Source organism: Podarcis melisellensis, assembly GCF_964234715.1.
Source record: "Podarcis melisellensis genome assembly, chromosome: 12".
Lineage (NCBI taxonomy): Eukaryota > Metazoa > Chordata > Lepidosauria > Squamata > Lacertidae > Podarcis > Podarcis melisellensis.
In genome coordinates, this window is record NC_138544.1 from 31,942,637 (window position 1) to 31,963,391 (window position 20,755).

The window sequence follows — 20,755 nt, forward strand, 5'->3', positions numbered from 1 at the left end:
CGCCCGTTGCCCTGGTGACCCGCGCGGCGAGCGGAAGTCGAAGTTTCCCGCCAATGTAGCCTGGATAAAAGGCAAAGGGCGGGGGGGAGGCGGCCTTGGTTCAGACGCCCAGTTCCGAAATGGCGGACGTGCTGGAAGGACCCCGGGTACGCGTAGCCACAAGTCAGTTGGCGCAGTACATTGGGAAGCCCGTTTGTTTCGTGGGGCGCCTGGAAAAGGTAAGAGTGGCTCCCTTACTCCTCTTCGTCCGCCGGGGGATTTGCCTTGCAGAGCATTGCAGGCCCCTTGGGGTGGTGCATCCGCAATGCCCATGGTACCCCTCGCTTAGCTCCAGACAAACCTTCGCCAAAGGCTCCTCCTCTTTAATGTTGCCGTTTGTGAGACAGCTGAAGCCGAGGCTCATTTGTCATCCTTTATTTAAAAACAAAACATTTATCTCGTTTGGTTTGCAGTATGAACACATTAAATATTGTATATATATTGTTAGTTTTACATAGTGATTGTTGATTATACACAACAAACATAACAATTCCACAAAAAAGAAAGAGGTTGTCTCGAAGCTTCTGACCTCCCTCACTCCATGAGTTCCATTTCTAAAATTTTGTTCCTGCTTCCTTTATTGTAATGTCATCTATTATAAATCCATAGTATCGAAAGTTTGTGTTACTTTACAAGTGTTAATGTATTCCTGCTAGTGATTTCAACTGTTTACAGTGGGAACACATTAAATATACACAGGAGGGGTGGTATAGAAAATTATTCATAGGATATTTAGCAAATGAAGTTTATTATATTGGTACCCTGCTTTGGATAACTGCAAAAACTCAAGGCAGTTACAACCCCAATACCCCCAAAAAATTATAAGTGAGAGGAAGCAACAGGAGGAGAGCGGAGGTATATATCCTTATTTTGTATATATTACCTTGAATCTTTTTGGTTTTTAGGCTTGCTTGATGTTGCCATTTATTTTCTCCCTCTTAATATTGTTATTGCAGATGTAGCTCCCATGGGGCTCTGTTACGGATATGCAATTCATTTTAGTAGAGGAATTAAATCTCCCCATCACCCTTATTAAATGAGATGGTATTTTACTTATTTTTTTGCTTTCCCTTCCTGGAATGTGACTTGCATTTTTACAGGCTGCCATGTACAGTTTTAAAGCATGCAGTTATGCCCACATGTAGATGGAGTATTACCTGAGTGCTTCAGTATTTCCGACAAAAGACTGACATAGTGGTGTTGATAGGCAGGTGCAGCAGGTTAAAAGTGCCTTTAAAATGAGTGTTTTGAAATTTTATTTAGATTCATCCATCTGGGAAATTTTTCTTCCTATCTGATGGAGAAGGAAAAAATGCAACCGTGGAACTGGACACACCTGTAAGTATGTCTTGTCTTTTGGAAGATTTCATAATTCTTACGCTTAACAGTTTTTGCTGGTGTTGAGCGTAAAAAGGTAAAGGTACCCCTGCCCATACGGGCCAGTCGTGACCGACTCTAGGGTTGCACGCTCATCTCACTCAAGAGGCTGGGAGCCGGCGCCGTCTGAAAACACTTCCAGGTCACGTGGCCAGCGTGACGATGAGCCAGCACCAGCGCTGCAAACGGAAACGCCGTTTACCTTCCCGCTATAAAGCAGTACCTATTTCTACTTGCACTTAAGGGTGCTTTCGAACTGCTAGGTGGGCAGGAGCTGGAACCGAACGATGGGAGCTCACCCCGCCGCGGGGATTCGAACCGCCAGCCTTACGATCAGCAAGTACTATACAGTGGCTTTAATTGTAGAAGCGGAATTGATCTGAACAGTCTTTGTGTTGCTGGTATAGCAGTTCCATATATGAGGGCTTCAGGTTCTAAACCTCAGCTAGAGAAAGGAATTTACGTAGTTCTCGTATTAGCCCAGTAACAAGAATAAGCACTACTGCATTTACAACTGCCCCATTAAGTTACGTACCTGAAGACTATAGAAGCATCTTCTTAGACTGAACAGTGTGTTGATTATATTTTTATATTCTTACTCTTCCGCTTTGCATAACTCCCCTGCCCCATAGGTTTGTCTGGGATTGTTTGTTGCTCACTCCCAAGCCATAAAAATAAGGTTAGAATCAAATGCAGTAGCCTGCTAGTGCTACAGATATTCAGCTAACATAAACTCTGCTTTTCTGTGCTGTATAGTACTGATGCTTCTGCTTGGTGCAACAAAAATAACTTCCACAACAATAAACTCCTTTGTCTTACGTTTGATCTTGCCTATTCTTCGCAGTCATCTGTATATCATTTGTATAGGGTTATCAGTGTGTGCGTGTGCGTGTGTATGCATGCTCACATGAACAGCAAAATTCAGGTGAATTTACTGGGGTGGGTCAGGCAAGACAAAAGGCTTGAATGGGCTGTGTTTGTCACACATTCCCAAAATATGTGATGTAGTTGAGCTAGGTGGATGTTTGAGAGAATAGATAACCTCACCTTTACTTGGAATGAACTTCACTTTCTTGAACATTCTTAAGTAATTCTTAAAAGTGTTTTATGGTAAGGTGTTAATGTAAAATAGAGAGCCAAGTTTAGTGAGTTGTAATTTCAATTCATAAGTGCTGCGTTGGAACATAAAGTGAACTCCCAGAAACGTGGGGGGTGTAAAAATTCTTAATAAAGACATTTACTTGTTCATCTACCATTGCAGCTTGAAGAAGAGATCTCTGGGGTCATTGAGGTAGCAGGAAGAGTTACAAATCAAGTAAACATAATGTGTGCATCATATACCCAGTTCAGAGAAGATAAAAACGCATTTGGTAAGTGAATTATTTCCTCCATCATTGCAAATTGCAGTTTTTCAATACTTTGAATAAGCTTCTGGCACTCTTGATTAACAAGTTTCTTTCAATAATGGTCAGTTCTTATCTACTATTTTCCCCCATGGAAGTTATGTTTGGCATGATACCCAATCAAGTAGATGCACAAAATACATTTTCAGAAATTAAAATCCCATGTGGATACAGTGGTACCTCGGGTTAAGAACTTAATTCATTTTGGAGGTCCATTCTTAACCTGAAACTATTCTTAACTTGAAGCACCACTTTAGTTAATGGGGCCTCCTGCTGCTGCCACTTGCGATGACAGCTTCATGGTCATAGATCAAGTTGTCATTCCTGTCTGTTCAAAACACTGAACTTGGTATATATCTAGCCAGATAGTATAATTCTGTTATTGATGTATTAAATCTGTTATATAGCCTCTTCTATCCAATATAGTTATTGCTCTTACAGAGGGAGAGCTGTTGTGGATACATTTACAAATCTGAGCTTTCGTCAATTGGATTTTTATCAAATTAATCCCTGTTCACATTCAGGCAAGATACTGGTTAAAGCAACTCCTTGAAATATTTTTAGCCTTCCTGACTTTGGAATTGAGTACCGTATTTTTCGCACCATAGGACGCACTTTTTCTTTCCTAAAAAGCAAGGGGAAATGTGTGTGCGTCCTATGGAGCGAATGCAGGGGGGAGGCAGTCAGGAAAAGCCCCCAAGAGCCGCACACAAGCTCCGTGCGCTCTTGCGGGCTTTTCCCCAGGAAGGAGAAGGGACTGACTGGCTGCATCAGTTGCTTCTCCCACCTCCCAGGAAAGCCAGAAGAAGCCGTGCAGCCCTTTTAAAATGTGCGCGGCTTCTCCCGGTTTTGCGAAAGGTGAGGGAATCCCCCCCACCTTCCAGGAAAGCCCTGCGCAGCGTCTCCCGGTAACCCAGGAGGGAGAGGCTGCACGGGGCTAAAGGGGAAGCCAAAACAGCGAGCGGGATCCATCCCGCCCCCTGCCTTGGCTTGCTCCATAGCTGCGCGCAACCCCTCTGGCAAGGAGAGGCTGCACGGGGATAAAGGGGAAGCCAAGACAGCGAGCGGGATCCATCCCGCTTGCTGCCTCGCTTCTTCCATAGCCGCGCACAACCCCTCCGGCAGGGAGAGTTGTGCGCAGCCTGTACGCTGCTCTTTGGGGCTGGGGGGGAAATATTTTTTTTCTTGATTCCCCCCCCCCTAAAAACTGGGTGCGTCCTATGGTGCGAAAAATACGGTATATGTTTAAGAATTGAGATGCACATTATAGTTAGCGTTGTCTCTTAGGTAGTATTGTATAAATAGGATAGTTCACCTGCACTAATGTTTTTTAATGCTATATTCTTGTTTCTTTCAGATTTAGCACTATATAATGAAGCTCTGAAAATTATCCATGAATTTCCTGACTACTACCCTTTTAGTACTAATGCATGATTGGTACTTTTTGTTACAACTTAAGAGTGGACAATTTGGTGATGCTTACTGAACAGAACTGTTCAAGAATCTCTGTATGAAATAATCTTGCTTAAGGTGTACTTGGGACTGTCTGCTATGCCAGCAATATAGTACATAATCTAGAAGTTCATGCATTTGTATCCTAAATGTTAAGCTGTCACTCAGGTAACCATCTTAGGTAAATACATAATACATAACACAGTACTTATTCTTTTATTTTTAGGTGATCTTTTGTACATGAAAAGTATCAGAGAAATCAGTGTATTAAATAAAATGCAAACTATCATAATATTGATGACATCTAAAGTAAAACGTGTTTGGTTTTATTCTAAGACTTAATTGGTGCTTTAGTCGCCTTACCTAACCAGCATGTTATAGCAGTTCAACAATAAACACCATTTATGTAGTAGTTCTTGTCTGAAGAATGATTCGTACCGAATATCTGTTCTTTACAAAGTAGCTGGAATATTTTTGTAAAGCAGGACTCCTGGAGGTTTTTTGGAGTGGGGGGCACCATAAATCAAAGCCTTATTTTTCAATGTAGATTTACTATAAAGGTAAGCACTTTGAATGTTGGAGCTTCCCTGTTTACTTTAACACCCAATACTGCCCGGTGCTGAAATCAGAACACAATACTACAAAATCTGGTACTAGTATCTACCTGGACTATTGCAGCATCACCTGTATGAAGTTCATGAAACATTTAATCAAAATGGGAAGTTAAATCAAGCTTTTATTTTACAATGTCAAAAGGAGAAGCAACTGTATTAACAGAAGTGGTTAAAAACCCTCGGTCTGCAGAAATACATACACAAGCCGAAATGCCTGAGAACTGACTTCAAATCAGAACTACTCTATGCAGTACAGCCCCTGCATCATTGAGCACTGAGTGTTAAGATATTCATACAGAACTTTCATGTGCACAAAAGAATTTGTGCCCTCTCAAAGTCAGCAAATACAACTGCTTTAATTTTACAAGATACTGTTAAGACAACTGGGTAACACATTAATAGCAGTTCCTATTTACATACTCAGTATAATTTTTACAGAAGGGAAGGAGACACCATATTAATATCAGAGCTCTTTTAATACTTTGAATATAAGGGAACAAAAATAAAGGCTATAAGTTGCTCTTAAAGGCTTAAAATTAATTCTAGATATTCTGGAAATGTATTGAAGCAACTACAAAAATACAGGAACTTAGATATTGTGATATGCATCTTAAATATTGATCAATAGTAAAAATGCAATTCTGACAGGAAGTAGACTTTGACTATTAAAAAAATGGTGTACATAGAAATAAATATTTCTGCTTCCATTAAACATTTGTTTCCCCCCTCCCCTTTTAACATCGTATCTTTGTACAAAGACGGAAGCTTGGATCCAAAATGGCCTGCATGCAAGTAGAACTCTCTCCCACTTGCATCTGTGGCCAATTTTTGACCTACCCACTGCACCACACTGCCCTTCATAATGCAGTGAGAAAGTAGGCAAGAAAGCCCAGGGGCATGCACAGAATATTGTGCATGGTTCTTTGCATCCAAGCCAACAGAAGATTGTCAATTAGTCAGCTATAACGTAGGCCAAACAATTACATTGCATTGAAAATGTGCACAAAGGAAGTTCAAGTTTCTAGTTGACTAGTGAAAGTTTGAATGCAACTTACTTGCTGTGTTGCTAATTAACAGTAGAAAAAATGTAAACTAAAATGTAACATACACTACAGTAGGTGTGAGGAATCTTTGGCTCTCCTATCAACCCCAGTATACGTGGCCAATGATAGTGCGAGTTGTAGGTGAGCAAAATCTAAAGTTCCCTACACCAGCACTAGTGTTCTATACCAGTCACTGTATTACCATATTCATTTCATGGCAATGTTACCTTTCTATATTTTACCCTATGGAAGTATATTATATACTATCCACTATCCAAATCTATAAGCTCCTTTTTTATTTTGACAGAGGTTTAAACCAGTTCGATGGGGAGTTTTTTTGGAGGGTGAGATTTATTTGCTCATCAACATCTGATACAAGCAGCCATTGCCACAACTAGGCAGGTGATATTCTATGTCGTCCACATTTTGTAAGTGAACTTTTAACTAATGTCTCAGGCTGTTCTTGATTGTGTATTATATGCTTGTGGTTTTCTGATGCAAATGAATGTCCTCTTGACCCAAAGCAAAATTTGGATGTATGCAATTCACACTATAGTATGTTTCGGGAATACAGGTAAAATGTAGTTTTTTTCAAAGGTTAGGTCTTTCACATCATTGAACTTACACAGCTACAGTCCGGTATTAATTAATCTGAAGCTTTTTAACACTAATTACATTATTTTGGGATGGCCCGCAAAACATGTTACACTGGCACTGAGATACTTACTTGGATATTTACTCATCCAAACCAAAGCAGCTCAACTCACACAAAGATTTGTCTTAGGAGTGTCACAGAAAAGCAATGCAGTGTGAGCTAAGTTATAGATGGGAGCATAAACACTTTAAAATCCAAGCTAGAAAAAATGCTGGTGGAAACATCTGTATATCCAGCATGACTGTCTTTCCAAGAAGAGTTTTCAATGGAATTACCAAAGCACAGCAAATGATGCCACTTCATCTCAGATGGAAGCCTCAAGGTCTGGACAGTGTAGTGCTGAAAGTCTTCCTGAAGGCTGCTTTGAATTTCAATGAAACCTATAAATGCCACTGAAATGAACTGCTTCACAACCCACTGAACGAAGTCCACATGCCAGATTTGAAGAATCAAAATCAACCACACATCAAATTGCTGATGTGATAGGATAATTTATTTTTCTATTGCAGGCAAGTCTACAGTAACACGTTCAGAGGTATGTGTTTGGGCTCTGAGGGAAACCTATTGGAGAAAGCCTCTCATGTGAAGGACCTTATTTAAGCTCTAATGTTTCATGGCTGGATCATCTCTGCCGGGACAAGATTCCCCGTTGTATCCAGCTGCATACATTTGCAGGAGCAGGCAGAAACAGGGCATTCAGTATGGTCCCTGGACAAGAAAGAAGTAGCATTATAACACTGCAAGGCAGCCTTTTTATTTAAAAAAACAACAACAACCCATCAAATTTAATGTGTATTTTTCTCATTAAAAAAGAATAAAGCACTTTGGTATTGGTTAGAAAGAGATTACAGAAAACACAAATGGTTAACATTGTTTAAAATAATAATAATCCAGAGCTGCTCATGTCTATAATCCACTCTACAAGATACGTTTTAAGTGTCCCTGAAATAACTCCCTCCAATTCTTATTTTAAACAATAAATTGAAAGCAGTGTGTTCATGCTCCAAAAGTAAAATTGATTTGATGCTAAAGATTGAACAGTTGGAAGTGGAGGAATGCAGCTTGGAATGTAATACAAGATGATTAGCTACCACAGAATAATGTATGTAACATCCCACCACCCATTTGAGCCTAAATGCACTGCCTGGAAACATCAATTGACTGCAGTTGGAACGTTATGTTCATTCCCCATAGAATCTTTCATGAGTGCATCTGTATAGAGCTCTGGGCTACAGCTAATGTGTTGAAAGAGCTTATAGAACAAAGGGCGATAGCTTTAAAAGGTAATATAACTGCTTTGAGGTCAATACTGAGAAAACCATATGCCTCAAATATCCTACCATGTGTCAGCTAGCATTTACTGTGATAATAATGAACAGCTTTATTATAACATCTGAGGGCATGTAGGCTACAGCAAGACAACAGAGAAAATTCTTGTAAGACCCTGAGAAATAAAAAATGCCCCAAAGTTGTAGAAGTGCAAAAAAGTGCAATTTAGCCTTCACATGTGTAATGAATTCACTCATGCCGACTGCATGTTACTAGGAAGGCATGTTTTGCAAGGCACCATATGCAACTAGTTCCAATGGAGACCTGCTGTTCAGAAGGGGGCGGGAAGGGGGGAAATCCCACCAAGGGGGCATATAAATCCTTGAGCATGCCTGTTGTAGGTATTTAGACTTAGAGCAGTAGTCAACAGTGCTAGTCCAAAAGCAGAACTACAATAAGTTCCCCCTGCGCAATGGAACGTAACTTCCCTCTATGCCTTTGACATCTGCACTGGCAGGTTGGGGGACCTGCCAGAGAAAATTCGGAGGGTAGTAGGAGGACTGCAGGGGAAAGTGGAAGTTCCGTTGTGCAAGCAGAACTCTGATCATGCCGTGTTGGCTGCAGTCCTTATACTGCCACTTTTTAAGAGTCCAAGCAAACATTGAACATTAAACCACTCTTGAACACCACACATGAGAACATCAGAAAGCCTTGTGTTCCCTTAGTCTTCAAATACACTAAATTTGTCTTATGAATTGTTCTACATTATGTGCTACCATGTTCGGTTAATGCTCAAGATGGTGTTGGGTTTTGTAATTTTAAAAAGCTCCTTAATTCTTGTATATTTTGAAGAAATGTGAACAGACTTTCATCAAAGGTATCAAATTCATGAGTATGCTTTCATTTGCTGGGTAATCTTATAATTTCTAGGGCTTTGTCTCAGATTCTCGGTGCTACTGTAGCAGAATTAGTAGTGTGGTAGTATGTGCTGGCCTACAAATCCATATAAGAAGAAGCTCTAAATAGGTGGGATGCAGTCTGGAAGAACCCATGGCTTAAGCAACACATTATTCTTAACTTACCTGAACCAGCTAAGCATGTGTCCAGCATGACCACCGTGCCTACAGTTGTGGCACCAGGAAAACCAGTTGTTGAACTGGGCCAATTTCTTGTCCTTGCTAAGATCCACCTTTTCATCTGACTTTGATCCTCCTATGAATAAGAAAATGTAGTCTGAATTGATTTCTATGGTAATGAGAACAGGTTGTTTAGGGTTCTATCCAATTAAAGCAGTTCAGCAAAATAAGCATTCACAGAATGCTTTCTGGACCACAAAGCTAGAAGCCTATGAATAATAAAATGGAGAAGTTCAACAAATGGGAGGAAGCCATACCTGGACAGCTGGAAACTGGAGTGCCCATATTTATGAGACAAAGTGCACAGCGAGGAAGGGGCTTGCGGCAACCAGGACAACTTGTGACTTTGGACTTGGTTGGGGAGCCACTTACGCCATACTGACTGAATCCTCGGCCCTGATGAGGGATGGTCGAGCAGCTGTACGAAATTGACTTTCCGCAAAAATTGCAACTTACAAACACCTTGCAAATATAAAAAAGGGATACGAGGGTGATTAGATTTGCTTTTATTTATTATTAAGCAACTAGTAGATATATTGCTACCCTATAGGTTTTTCAAGCTGCACCACTTCATACCCACCCATTGGGATGATAGGATTATCAATGGGCCATAATAGCTAAACAGAGCTTACAAGTTCAGAAGCAAAACATTTTTTAAAAAAATTAAAAAGCTTGTATGTTTAGGAAAGAAAAAAAAGGACAGACAGGTGATATGGGGAGAGAGACTGATTTTGAAAAATATAAAAATATATATGCCAATATTGGGTGGACTTTCTGTTTAGAAATAAAGGTTTGTCATTTGTTTATTTTATTTATTAAATTTCTATAACACCCTTCATCCAAGGATCACAGTTTACAATATAAAAACATAAAACAGTACCAAACAAAAACAATAATGTTCACCAGTAGTGCCTCAGACAAGCACCCTGCAAACAACTGGATCTTCCTGTTCTTTGTCAAATGAAGTCTGCTGCTTTATGTCCATTGGCTAAATTGACTCATTACGTGGCCAGGAAAATTAGAAGCACATTTACCTGGGCTAAAGGTTTTGAACTGGGATCCAGCTTGCTCCGATGAATGTCAAATTCTGCTCGCTTATGCCAAAACCGCCATGCATCCAATAGATTCCGGTAGTTCTCAATCCAATACTGAACCCTCTCATCTTTAAGCACATCGGATGGAGAACCCTAAAAAGGTAGGCATAGAGGAGACTGTTTCAAAGGTCTCCCCAAAGATGGTCTGAAACCATCATTACATTATTTTGAACACTAGCTTAAGAAATGTTGTTTTACCCATTTTAAATAATTTTAAAGCTTGTTTATGAACACCACTTAATTGATGATGATGATGTATTTGCCTAGCTTGCAAATAACCCCAATCCAAACTGTGGCTTTCTGTAAACCAACAAGGATGAAAGTGCATGTACCAAAAGTTGCAGTCACTTTGCTTCTCTCACCCCTGCTGCAGCCACGCTACCAAGAACTAAGTCATGAATTGCCCCACAATATCCTATCAGAATTGCTTCACAGTAGCTAACATTTCGTTAGCGCAATAATGAATTGCTTTTATTATTATTAATTAAATTTCTATACCATTCTTCATCCGAAGATCACAGGGTGGTTGATAATATAAAAACACAAAAATACATACAATAATAATGAACAAAAACAATAACCCCATGCACAGTATTATTTAATTAATTTTTTATTTATTAAATATTTATTAAATTATGCATGTTACACAAAAAATAATGATAGTTGTATAGTATTAACACAAATTTTATAAATCAGATTTTTTATGTAAAAAAATACAAACCTGCAGCATACAATAACTCGCTGTTTGAACATCTCCTGTTCTATCAACATAGCTTTCCATCAAATCCACGCCATCTTTTGTGAGTCCTGTCAGAAGAATTCCTTCAAGGTTCCCAGATTCCTTCATTTCATTTGTCAGTTTGTCAATGAACCTATTCAGCTTTTTAAAATAAGAAGATTGGTCAGTGTTTTGCTTATTCCCTGAATTACATCCACACACCTGCACACACACACACACACACACACTCACTCACTCTCGTACACAAATGGGGTGTGGTTGGGCTGGGCTCACTGCAGCATTAAGGTCTTAATTATTATATCTAATCATCAGGGTTTAGCAATAAAAGCAATAAATAATATCCACCTTCAATGTGTACTCAATTTCAAAATATTTCCGAAGGGATACAGAACAAATGCAGTGGCCTAAAAGAATCATGAATTCCAAGCTGACTCTTCTCTGTTAAATATTTACTGCTCAGATGCAGTTCATACTTGCCATGGGCAAATGCTTTACAAGACTGTACAGAGATCATTAGACGAGTTCTCAAAAGCTTATGTCATAATAAATTTTTGGTTTTTAAGGTACAAGAAGACTTAGATTTTACACTTATTTCAAATGGCTATTATACTTCAGGATGGCTATCAAAATTCTTTTGGATGACAAAATTCTTTTCCCAACACCCAGAGAATAGCATGCAAGATTGTGTGCAATTACTTATTCAACCCTTTATGTTATCTAGAAAGAACAAAGGAAGAAAATGATGGCAGATCTGATCATCTCACCTGAGCATCAGTTAGGAATTTACAAGCAAATGCCACTCTGTCTCGTACAGCTACATTACTTTCATACTGAAAGAATACAAAACACATTAGCATTAGCCTGAAAAAAAACAGCCAGTCTCCTGAAAAAAAGGCTGATGTTAAGTTTTATGACAATTCTATATTTACAGTTGTATAAGATGACAAATTAATAAAAACAGCCGTAGTGATTTTGAGAAAACTATTCTTTTTTTCTAGTTGCTTGCCAAGTGAAAGATATGTTGCAACTTCTCAGTTTGGTTTCCAAGCACCACTTCCCAAATCTGGGGGAGTTTTAGAAGCAGTGTACAGTGGTACCTCGGGTTAAGTACTTAATTCGTTCCAGAGTTCTGTTCTTAACCTGAAACTGTTCTTAACCTGAAGCACCGCTTTAGCTAATGGGGCCTCTTGCTGCTGCCGTGCCGCTGGAGCACAATTTCTGTTCTCATCCTGAAGCAAAGTTCTTAACCCGAGGTACTATTTCTGGGTTAGCGGAGTCTGTAACCTGAAGTGTATGTAGCCTGAAGCGTATGTAACCCGAGGTACCACTGTACAATCAATGGCAGGGGTGCAGGCTCTACCTCTGCTGAACAAATCCTATCTCTTTGCAATATCTAAGGAAAATGTTTACATGGAACTGGGGAACCTGTGACCTCCTAGATGTTCTGGATTCCCATCCCATTCCTGTCTCTGCTCACCACTGGCCTCACTAGCTGGGACCGATGGAAGCCAGGAGTGCAGCAACATCTGGAGGACCACAGATTCTACATCCCTGCCCTTAATCTTCAGAATGGGACCTTTAATGTATTTTTGTCAAGCAAGTGAAGCTGGGATCCCACCTCAAAGTTGAGAAGTGGAATCCATCTGGGGAAATTCATTATTTAGGGTTATGTTCCACCTCTTAGATGATGGCCAATGCTCGTAAACCTGAGTTCATTATTTCCTTTTCAATAACATTTTCACAGTGGATTGTTTCACGAAAGCTGCTGAAGACCAAAGTCCTAAGCAGCCCAGGGCCAAATTTTCTAACACACAAAGAACCAGACCAAGTTCTCAGTTTTGCATCTGAATATTTGTGCCTTTGTGAATTTAGTCAACGGAGATTAGCTAACAAAAATAGCTTACCAAAACCCCATCAAAAGAACCCGATTCACTTGTTAGGAAAGCAAACATGGCACAGAGATAAGGGTTGTTGAGCTGTAACCTCAGGGTGCTGCACATTTCCCTCCACAAGGAGTTCTTTTCATCAGTATAGCCTGATAATGCCATGGCCACTACGTTGAGGTTTAGATCACCTGCACAGCAAAAATAAAGGCCACACAATAGCAAACATTTCAAGCCATTTGGTTTCCACTTCTGAAGGACATTTTGAAAATACAGTTAAAATCTTTTGTTTGGGATGACAGAGGGATCTGTACCCCCAAACTCAGCAATCAAGGTGTTCAACAAAAACAACTGCCACTGACCCTGGAACAGAACTCGCTCTGAAAGGCAGAACAAAAGATGCTGGTACAATTTATTGACTATGAGAAGAAATTGACTTCCCGATACTGGGAAAAGTAACACTACAGTGGTACCTTGCTTCTCGAACTTAATCCGTTCTGGGAGTCTGTTTGACTCCCGAAACCGTTGCAAACCTGTGTATTCCTTGCTGAGTTTGTGTACAAACTTTGTATTCCTTTCTATTTTATGTTGACTGTATTTGGAAGTAATCCTGTACATTTAAAAGCCAAAATGTTTTAGCCATGCATGTATAACTGCTGGGCGGGGTGGGATAGGGCACTTGAATAATAAAGAAGTTTTCAGTCAATTCTGGAAAAAAAAGAAAATACCAAGGCACGGCTTCTGATTGGCTGCAGGAGCTTCCTGCAGTCAAGCAGAAGCTGCATCGGATGTTTGGCTTCCAAAAAACGTTCACAAACTGGAACACTTACTTCCTGGTTTGTGGCGTTTGGGAGTTGATTTGTTCGGGAACCAAGCCATTTGAGAACCAAGGTACCACTGTATTGACATGAACTACCTCTTACACCACATTCTATTCATGCATAACTGTTTAGTTTGATCTACCATTCAGAATGGCTGATTCTAGGACATAGTGCAACATCAGATGAAGAAATGGGGACGGGTTGGTACCACTGCTCCTTCAGCCTCTTCATCCATGGAAATGCTTCATCCATGGTACAGTAGAATTGTGATGTCTATCCTTTCCTGTTACTAATGCAATTGGGTATGGGATCCAACCAGGTTTCCCCCCCCCCCCAATATACTGTGTTGGATGCAAAGATCCACGAACATATAGAAAACAGTCACTGGCTACAAACACTTGCACAGTGCTATAATCAATGGGTTCCATTCATGCCTCCTGTTTCTGCCAATGGAAAACATTCAGATTTGGTTTGTTTCTCATGTTCTTTTTAACATAGGGTGTAAAACAGCCCTCCACAAACAGAAGACACCAGCTGTATCTGGCAGAGCACTTACCTGATTCAATCCTTTGTGAAGCGGAAGAGAATATGAAATCTCTATTTTCACTGATAAGCAGGATATTATTAAAGAAAATGCAACAAGGAGCAGCTCACTCTGCCAAAGTGATACCAAATCACAGCAGGTACCTTTTCCAGAAGATGCTCCTTTGTTCAATATCTGTATTGCTCTTCGAATGTCCAAGTTGAATAGAGCTACAGCAGCAGCTCGCTCCCAGTCTCCTTCCTGTTCCAAAGAGTATAAAAAGGGCTCCACATCCAGATCTGTGCCCTTCTTTATCCATCCACAAAGCTGCAAAGCCAGTGACCTCTCCTCACTCAGATATTGAATAATGTCAGCCTGTCTGTCTGATCCACTCCTGCTGTGCCTGAGGTTCTCTGTTGTTCCTAAAGAGCAATTGTTTTTTGAGTTATTTGCATACAAAGATAAATAGAAACTTAGATTCACGAACATGTAAAGCTAAAACCAATACAGTCGTACCTCCGCTTACGTATCCCTCTGGATATGTAAACTTCGGGATGCGTAAGCGCAAACCTGGAAGTATATTTCCGGGTTTTTGCCGTGTGTGCACAGAAGTAGTCCCTCCAGTTGCAGAAACCTTGGGATTCAACCAGAACTCTGGAACAGATCCCGTCCGCAACAGGAGGTACCACTGTATTAACGATAAAAGCATCACAGTTACTGTTAATTAAGTCAGCTCTTCAGCTATTTCTTGCACCTTCTTCAAAACCTGACAAAAATTACTCATTTGGGGAGAAAGGATTTATCTATTTTTAGAAATCTGTGTACAAATAGATTAAGTTGGCTAGGGGTACTAGGAAGTCATGCAGAATGTCATGTGAACCAGAAAAGTGGTTGAGAAAACACACTCAGAAACAGCATGAGTTCAAAAGACATCAGGAAGGTTTCATTTTTGTTATCAGACGTGTTTACATTCCACCCTTCTCTGAAGAACCTCAAAGTGGTGTACATTGGGCCATTAAATTTCCCACTCACATAAACCCTGTGAAGTAGGTGCAGCTGGTACAGAATAGCTGGCCAAAATCACTCATTAAAATAAAATTTAAAAATTAAGTAAGAAATCAGTCAAAATGCACTTACCCATAGAGGATTTCACGATAGATTTGATGCCTGCATAAACTAAAGATCCTTTGTTTCCTGTGCATTTCTGATCCATATCCTCAGTATACTGCTTCATAAGTATTTTCAAGTATAGGAAACTTGGCAAATTAACATTAAAATAAGATGCGGCAAAGATGATGATGGTGCATTGGGTGGCTAGGAAATTCCTATACCCCACTGGGTTTGGTCCTCCTCAGTTCTTGAAGAAACGAACTACAGCTTGGATCCCAAAAGCTACTTAAGGTCCGCAAAGAAAGAGCTTGTGCTATCCCAGTGGAATTTATTACCATTTCCACCCTTCAACAGCTGGTATTTGTGCCATATCATGTGGCCTGAGCACTGCCAGTAATGAGTTTTGGGTTGAAGGTCAGTGGTGACTTTGCTTTTCAGGCCTAAAGTAAATTAATTAAAGTTTTTATCTAAAGTTTTTATCTAATGGCTCATTATCTAATGGGTTGGTTGAATGGGGGAGGGGGACGGCAGAACCTTTTTCTTCTAATGGTTTAAAAAATAATGCTACATATGGTTTGGGGCAGTTTATATGAGTTTGTTCTGGTGTTTGGATTTTTTGTAACTATTGATGTTTGTTCTGTTGAACATATAAATTATTTTCTGCTGGTTGTCATAGCCTAAGGCAATAAATAAACTTCAACAAAGTAACACACATTTGGATGAAGAAGAGTAGCCTTTTAACGAAAAATCAGCCACGTGTCCTATGTAATACACAGACCATAGGTAAAGGTAAAGGGACCCCTGACCATTAGGTCCAGTTGTGGCCGACTCTGGGGTTGCAGCGCTCATCTCGCTTTATTGGCTAAGGGAGCCGGCGTACAGCTTCTGGGTCGTGCGGCCAGCATGACTAAGCCGCTTCTGGTGAACCAGAGCAGCGCACGTAAACGCCATTTACCTTCTCACCAGAGCGGTACCTATTTATCTACTTGCACTTTGACATGCTTTCAAACTGCTAGGTTGGCAGGAGCAGGGACCGAGCAATGGGAGCTCACCCCATCGTGGGGATTCGAACCGCCGGCCTTCTGATCGGCAAGTCCTAGGCTCTGTGGTGTAACCCACAGCGCCACCCGCATCCCTACACAGACTATACTATACTACTGGTTAAATCTGCATCATGTCAGCAGAACTGTTCTGGTTCCTTAAAGGAATTTGAAAGTGGTGAATCACCCTGACCCCACCCTGCTCCATGTGCTCCCTCCCCTACCTTTCCTTCCTACTACCACTGTCTTCTTGGACACCAGTGGATCATCAATACATATTTTGCTCCTGCCAATATGCCCTAAGTCTCAAGTTTCTGTTGCTGCTTATTTCTTTCACCTCCTGTCCTACAACCAATGGACATCTTTGCAGTTGTCTGGCTCTTTTTTGCCTAGATGAAGCTTTGGCCCATCCCACCTACAGTCTTCCCAAGCAGCAGAAATAAATACATCAAAACAATGCTAAGAAGAGAATATCTCATTCATCTGTCACCAGGACAAAAGCATTGCCTAACAATGCAGCAAGCCCTCTATATTAAGACTCCTTCCCGCATACAAGAGTTTTTAAAAGGATATAGTGCAGAGTGTACCAAAGTGACTTCAGTTGTGGGTCTTCATTTCCCGCTAGCACATGGTTTCTCCAGACCTGTTCCGTGTCAAGGCCGTACCTGGATAAAGCTCTAAGACGCATTTTAGTGGCTATGTCTTTTTCCAAAGAACTAGCCTTTCCATCTTCTGTGCACTCATACAAGTGCCTCCCACATGCCCACATTAGAGAGGTAATGGGGCTCCATGCCAGAGAGATCCTTTCAAACACAGTGAAGTCAGACATAGTCCTGTTTGGAGTCACAACCACCATTCGATTTTGATTAGTGGGATGCCATGCAAAGGAAGCAATATAGTGTTCACAGGGCTGCACACTTCTTTCAATGATTGTAGGCTCAGTCTCATCCCCAATAGGTGTAGGAGTGTGCTGCATATCGTAGAGCTTGATTATGTTACTATCCCTAGTCAAAGTAGCTAGCAATCCAGTTCTCGTCGGACACCATGCTACTTTAGTTAGAGGTTTTGGTTGTTCAGTCAGGGTCAATACAGGCTTTTCAAATTTTCTAAGGTCCCATATAGCAACCTGACCTTCATAGAAGGAAGCCACACGATCATGGAAGTAGGGGTCAACCGTTACGCCCTGAACAGCCTTCGTATTCACAAACATCTTTTGGCTTGTATTCCTAAGGTCAAAGATAGCCAGGTTTCGGTGCATTCCAGCTAAAAGAAGTTTCTGATCCCGTGGAAGCCAACAGAGAGAAAGGCAAGCATCGTTCTGGCCTAATTCATAAAGTGGTTTTGTCACAACAAGTCCTGCTTCAGTGTCTCCAGATGGAAGCCTTACTTTCTCAGCAGCAACTGGAGTTTCTGGAGTGTATTTACTACTTATGTCCCAGATCAGTACTGAAAAATCAGCCCGATGTTTATCTAGGCCTGCAGCAAGCCAATTACTGTCCAGTGGATTCCATGCCAGAGTGTTACACTGCCGAGCATGCTTTGGAACAAATTCCTTTCCTATCAGATCCTTGGATTTTGAGTTATGATCTTGGCCAAGGCTGGTAAGGACAACTCGGCCATTGGCCTGCCCAACTGCCAGGAGACATTCAGGATCATATTTAGGATACCAAGCCACACATTTCAGATACGGAGTGTCTGAATTAATGGACAAAAGGGTAGCTGTAGTTTCTTCAGATAAACGCAGTGATCCTGCTTTGAGTTCAGAACTGACAGCAGATTCAATGTGGTAGAGGCTGAGCTCTGAGTCACAGACAACAAATCTATCAACGTGGTGTGGAGCCCACAGAATATCAGGTTTGGAGCCACTCATGTCTGCTGCTGCAAATTGATGTAAGTAGTTTAAAGTGTTGTTGGAAGACTAGAACTGTGTTCGTTCATATGGACACTGGTTTTTTTCAAAAAAAAAAGAAAAAAGAATATTATAGCATGACAAGGCCGTGAATGTCTTCCAGATCTAAATGAGAATCTCTTAATAACATTCAAATTTCTCGTTCCCAAATGCTTTCGGGGGGATCGTGGAACGGGTGACTAAGACTCCAATCCCAACCCCACTTACCTGCCACAAAGCCCCAATGAATTCAGTGGGACCAGTTTCTGAGGAGAAATGGTTAAGATTGCACTATATAACCCACTTAAATTTTTCTGCAGTTTTACCTAGGTTTTAAGTAAAATAATAATAAAAAAGTTCTACTTGGGATCGTTCGCACGCGCGGTCGATACATCCTGCAAAACCCGTGATTCTCAATACGCAGTTTGCACACCCGCCCCGCGTCCCCACCCGTCGTCTGAAGCGCGAACGGGCGTGTCGTACCCGCCTTGAACTCAAAAGGGCGCAGCACCGCGAAGGCGCGCAGAGGCCGCCCCGTCCCCAAAGACCCCACCCCAATTCTGCAGGATGCTGAGCACTGCCGCCCCTGCGGCTCAAGAGGAAAGACAGGCCGAGTCCGCCACCGCCCAAACTGGAGCTGTCTCGCGGGAGGGACTCACCCTGCAGCCCCTCCGCTCCTGGGGTCCCGGAGTTGCGCAGTCAAAATGAAGCGAACCAGTAAAGGTATAAGATATTGGGGAGCGGGGAGTCGCAGTTTCCACTTCCGTCTTCAGGGAGACTTCCGCTTCCGGTGCGAGCGGGAATACATCCGGTGAGGTGGGGGCGAGTCGGAGGAGGAGACCTTATGTAGAATGGATGGGCGTGGCTTTCCTGGGCTTCGGTTCTTTGAACGCGGAGGGGTTGATAAGCGGCTGCCCTTACGTGGCAAGGAGGTTGCGCAGACTTCGGCCGCCCGGGATTCCAGGAGGCTAAGCTGCCCGCCAGCCCGCCTGAACATCACTTTCAGACAGTGCCGGATTTACGTATAAGCTGAACCAGCTATAGCTTAGGGCCCCACTCTCTTGGGGCCCCCCAAAAAAATTTAAGGGGAAAAAACCTGGATGTGCATTTCCAAAATATAAAATAAAAAAATAAAACCAGCACACACCAACGGTGTTTTGTGTTATTTTGTTATGTACCTATTAGGTCGATAAATTACCATATAGCATATATTCAGTACAAAAAAACAGCGACAATTTGTTGTTGACAAAGGACAGCTGGCCATATAAAGGGTCCCATTACCTTCAGGAGCTTAAAGGTAAAAGGTAAAGGGACTCCTGACCATTAGGTCCAGTCGCAGACTACTCTGGGGTTGCGGCGCTCATCTCACTTTACTGGCCGAGGGAGCCGGCGTACAGCTTCCGGGTCATGTGGCCAGCATGACTAAGCCTCTTCTGGCGAACTAGAGCAGCACACAGAAACGCTGTTTACCTTTCCGCCGGAGGGGTACCTATTTATCTACTTGCACTTTGATGTTCTTTCAAACTGCTAGGTGGACAGGAGCTGGGACTGAGCAATGGGAGCTCACCCTGTCACAGGGATTCGAACCGCCAACCTTCTGATCGACAAGTCCTAGGCTCTGTGGTTTAACCCACAGCGCTACCCGCATCCCCTAGGGCCTCATCAAGCCTAAATCTGGCCCTGCTTTCAAAGCTCCCCCTTTGCAAGTGGAAGGCTCAAGCCCACCACCCTGAGATTGAGGGGGTCAGGCTCTGCCAGTTTATTTATTTTTATTAAAGATTTTCTTGGTTTACAAAAGAACATGCCTTCTCTCTCTTTTTTCAAGTAGTACAGTATTCCTTACAAATTAGTTACATTTGTTGTGAGACATTAGTGTTGAGTACAGTATAGGGTTGGGGAAGAAGAGGGGGAGAGGAAGGGTCGGGCTGGTGAGCCTAATACAGTATTCTTTAGTATAGTGTACGGGTGGGGTTTTGTATCAGCGTTGACTGGGTAGGTTCCCTGTCTATTCGTTTACTACATTGCCTTGGCAGTGAGAGGTATTGGAGGGTAGGGTGTGGTTGGTTGGCTGCAGTTGGGTTTGTTTGCATTTGTGGGGGGAGAGGACTTGTTGGGTCAGATAAGCCAGATTGATTTGTATGCTGTCGGTGGATTCTTGTTGTCCTCTTGGGCTGTGTATGTGATAAAGGGGAGCCATACTGGGGTGAAGGCATCCTCTTCTATTTGTCCCCGTCTCAGTTTCAGTTTATTGGTTAGCTTTTCTAGTAAGGCCATTTCCCATACAATTGGATACCATTGGTCCATGTCTATTCCTGACAGGTCTCTCCAGTGTCTAGCTATGAAGCTTCTGGCTGCTGAGAGTAGGTGGGTTATAAACTCTGAATAATGTGAGTGGTCATTATGAACTTGGAAGATGTTCAGTAGGGCCAGTTCTGGGATGAGTTCTAATACCTGTTTAGTTATTTTGCGTATCTCTTGTAGGACTGCTGTCCAGAAGGGTTGGATTTTAGGGCATTCCAACCACATGTGGAGGAATGTCTCAGGCTCTACCAGTTGAGCTATATATGTGAGATCACTGTGCTGCTCTGGTGGACAGTAGCAGACAGTATTTTTGGAAGAACCATTTGCTATGTCAACACCAACATAGCACTGCTATGAGGAAGGGAAAA

At 41.8% G+C, this 20,755-nt stretch overlaps 2 protein-coding genes across 2 annotated transcripts; one reads left to right on the forward strand and one right to left on the reverse strand.

Moving 5' to 3' along the window:
- The first annotated feature begins 84 nt into the window (after positions 1–84).
- Positions 85–4,399, forward strand: RPA3 (replication protein A3). Its single transcript, XM_081882881.1, has 4 exons — positions 85–218; positions 1,303–1,377; positions 2,678–2,786; positions 4,177–4,399. The coding sequence occupies exons 1-4, from the start codon at positions 120–122 to the stop codon at positions 4,251–4,253; spliced, it is 360 nt and encodes a 119-aa protein (XP_081739007.1). The 5' UTR covers positions 85–119; the 3' UTR covers positions 4,254–4,399.
- A 590-nt stretch (positions 4,400–4,989) lies between these two features.
- On the reverse strand, positions 4,990–18,888 carry MIOS (meiosis regulator for oocyte development). Its single transcript, XM_081882852.1, has 11 exons — positions 18,746–18,888; positions 16,772–18,143; positions 15,186–15,284; positions 14,213–14,470; positions 12,726–12,895; positions 11,586–11,651; positions 10,804–10,962; positions 10,023–10,175; positions 9,246–9,450; positions 8,935–9,064; positions 4,990–7,291 (listed from the first exon to the last, which is right to left on the reverse strand). The coding sequence occupies exons 2-11, from the start codon at positions 18,066–18,068 to the stop codon at positions 7,195–7,197; spliced, it is 2,634 nt and encodes an 877-aa protein (XP_081738978.1). The 5' UTR covers positions 18,069–18,143; positions 18,746–18,888; the 3' UTR covers positions 4,990–7,194.
- Positions 18,889–20,755: the final 1,867 nt, after the last annotated feature.

What these genes read in the sequence shown, in the direction of transcription:
- RPA3 (XM_081882881.1), top strand. Translation starts at nt 120, where the DNA reads ATGGCGGACGTGCTGGAAGGACCCCGGGTACGCGTAGCCACAAGTCAG. An exon ending in TCGTGGGGCGCCTGGAAAAG is followed by an intron (nt 219 to 1,302) that starts GTAAGAGTGGCT and finishes AATTTTATTTAG; the next exon opens with ATTCATCCATCTGGGAAATT. An exon ending in CCGTGGAACTGGACACACCT is followed by an intron (nt 1,378 to 2,677) that starts GTAAGTATGTCT and finishes CTACCATTGCAG; the next exon opens with CTTGAAGAAGAGATCTCTGG.
- MIOS (XM_081882852.1), bottom strand. Translation starts at nt 18,068, where the DNA reads ATGAGTGGCTCCAAACCTGATATTCTGTGGGCTCCACACCACGTTGAT. An exon ending in AGGAGCATCTTCTGGAAAAG is followed by an intron (nt 12,896 to 14,212) that starts GTACCTGCTGTG and finishes TTTGCTGTGCAG; the next exon opens with GTGATCTAAACCTCAACGTA. An exon ending in CACATGCTTAGCTGGTTCAG is followed by an intron (nt 7,292 to 8,934) that starts GTAAGTTAAGAA and finishes TTTCTTGTCCAG; the next exon opens with GGACCATACTGAATGCCCTG.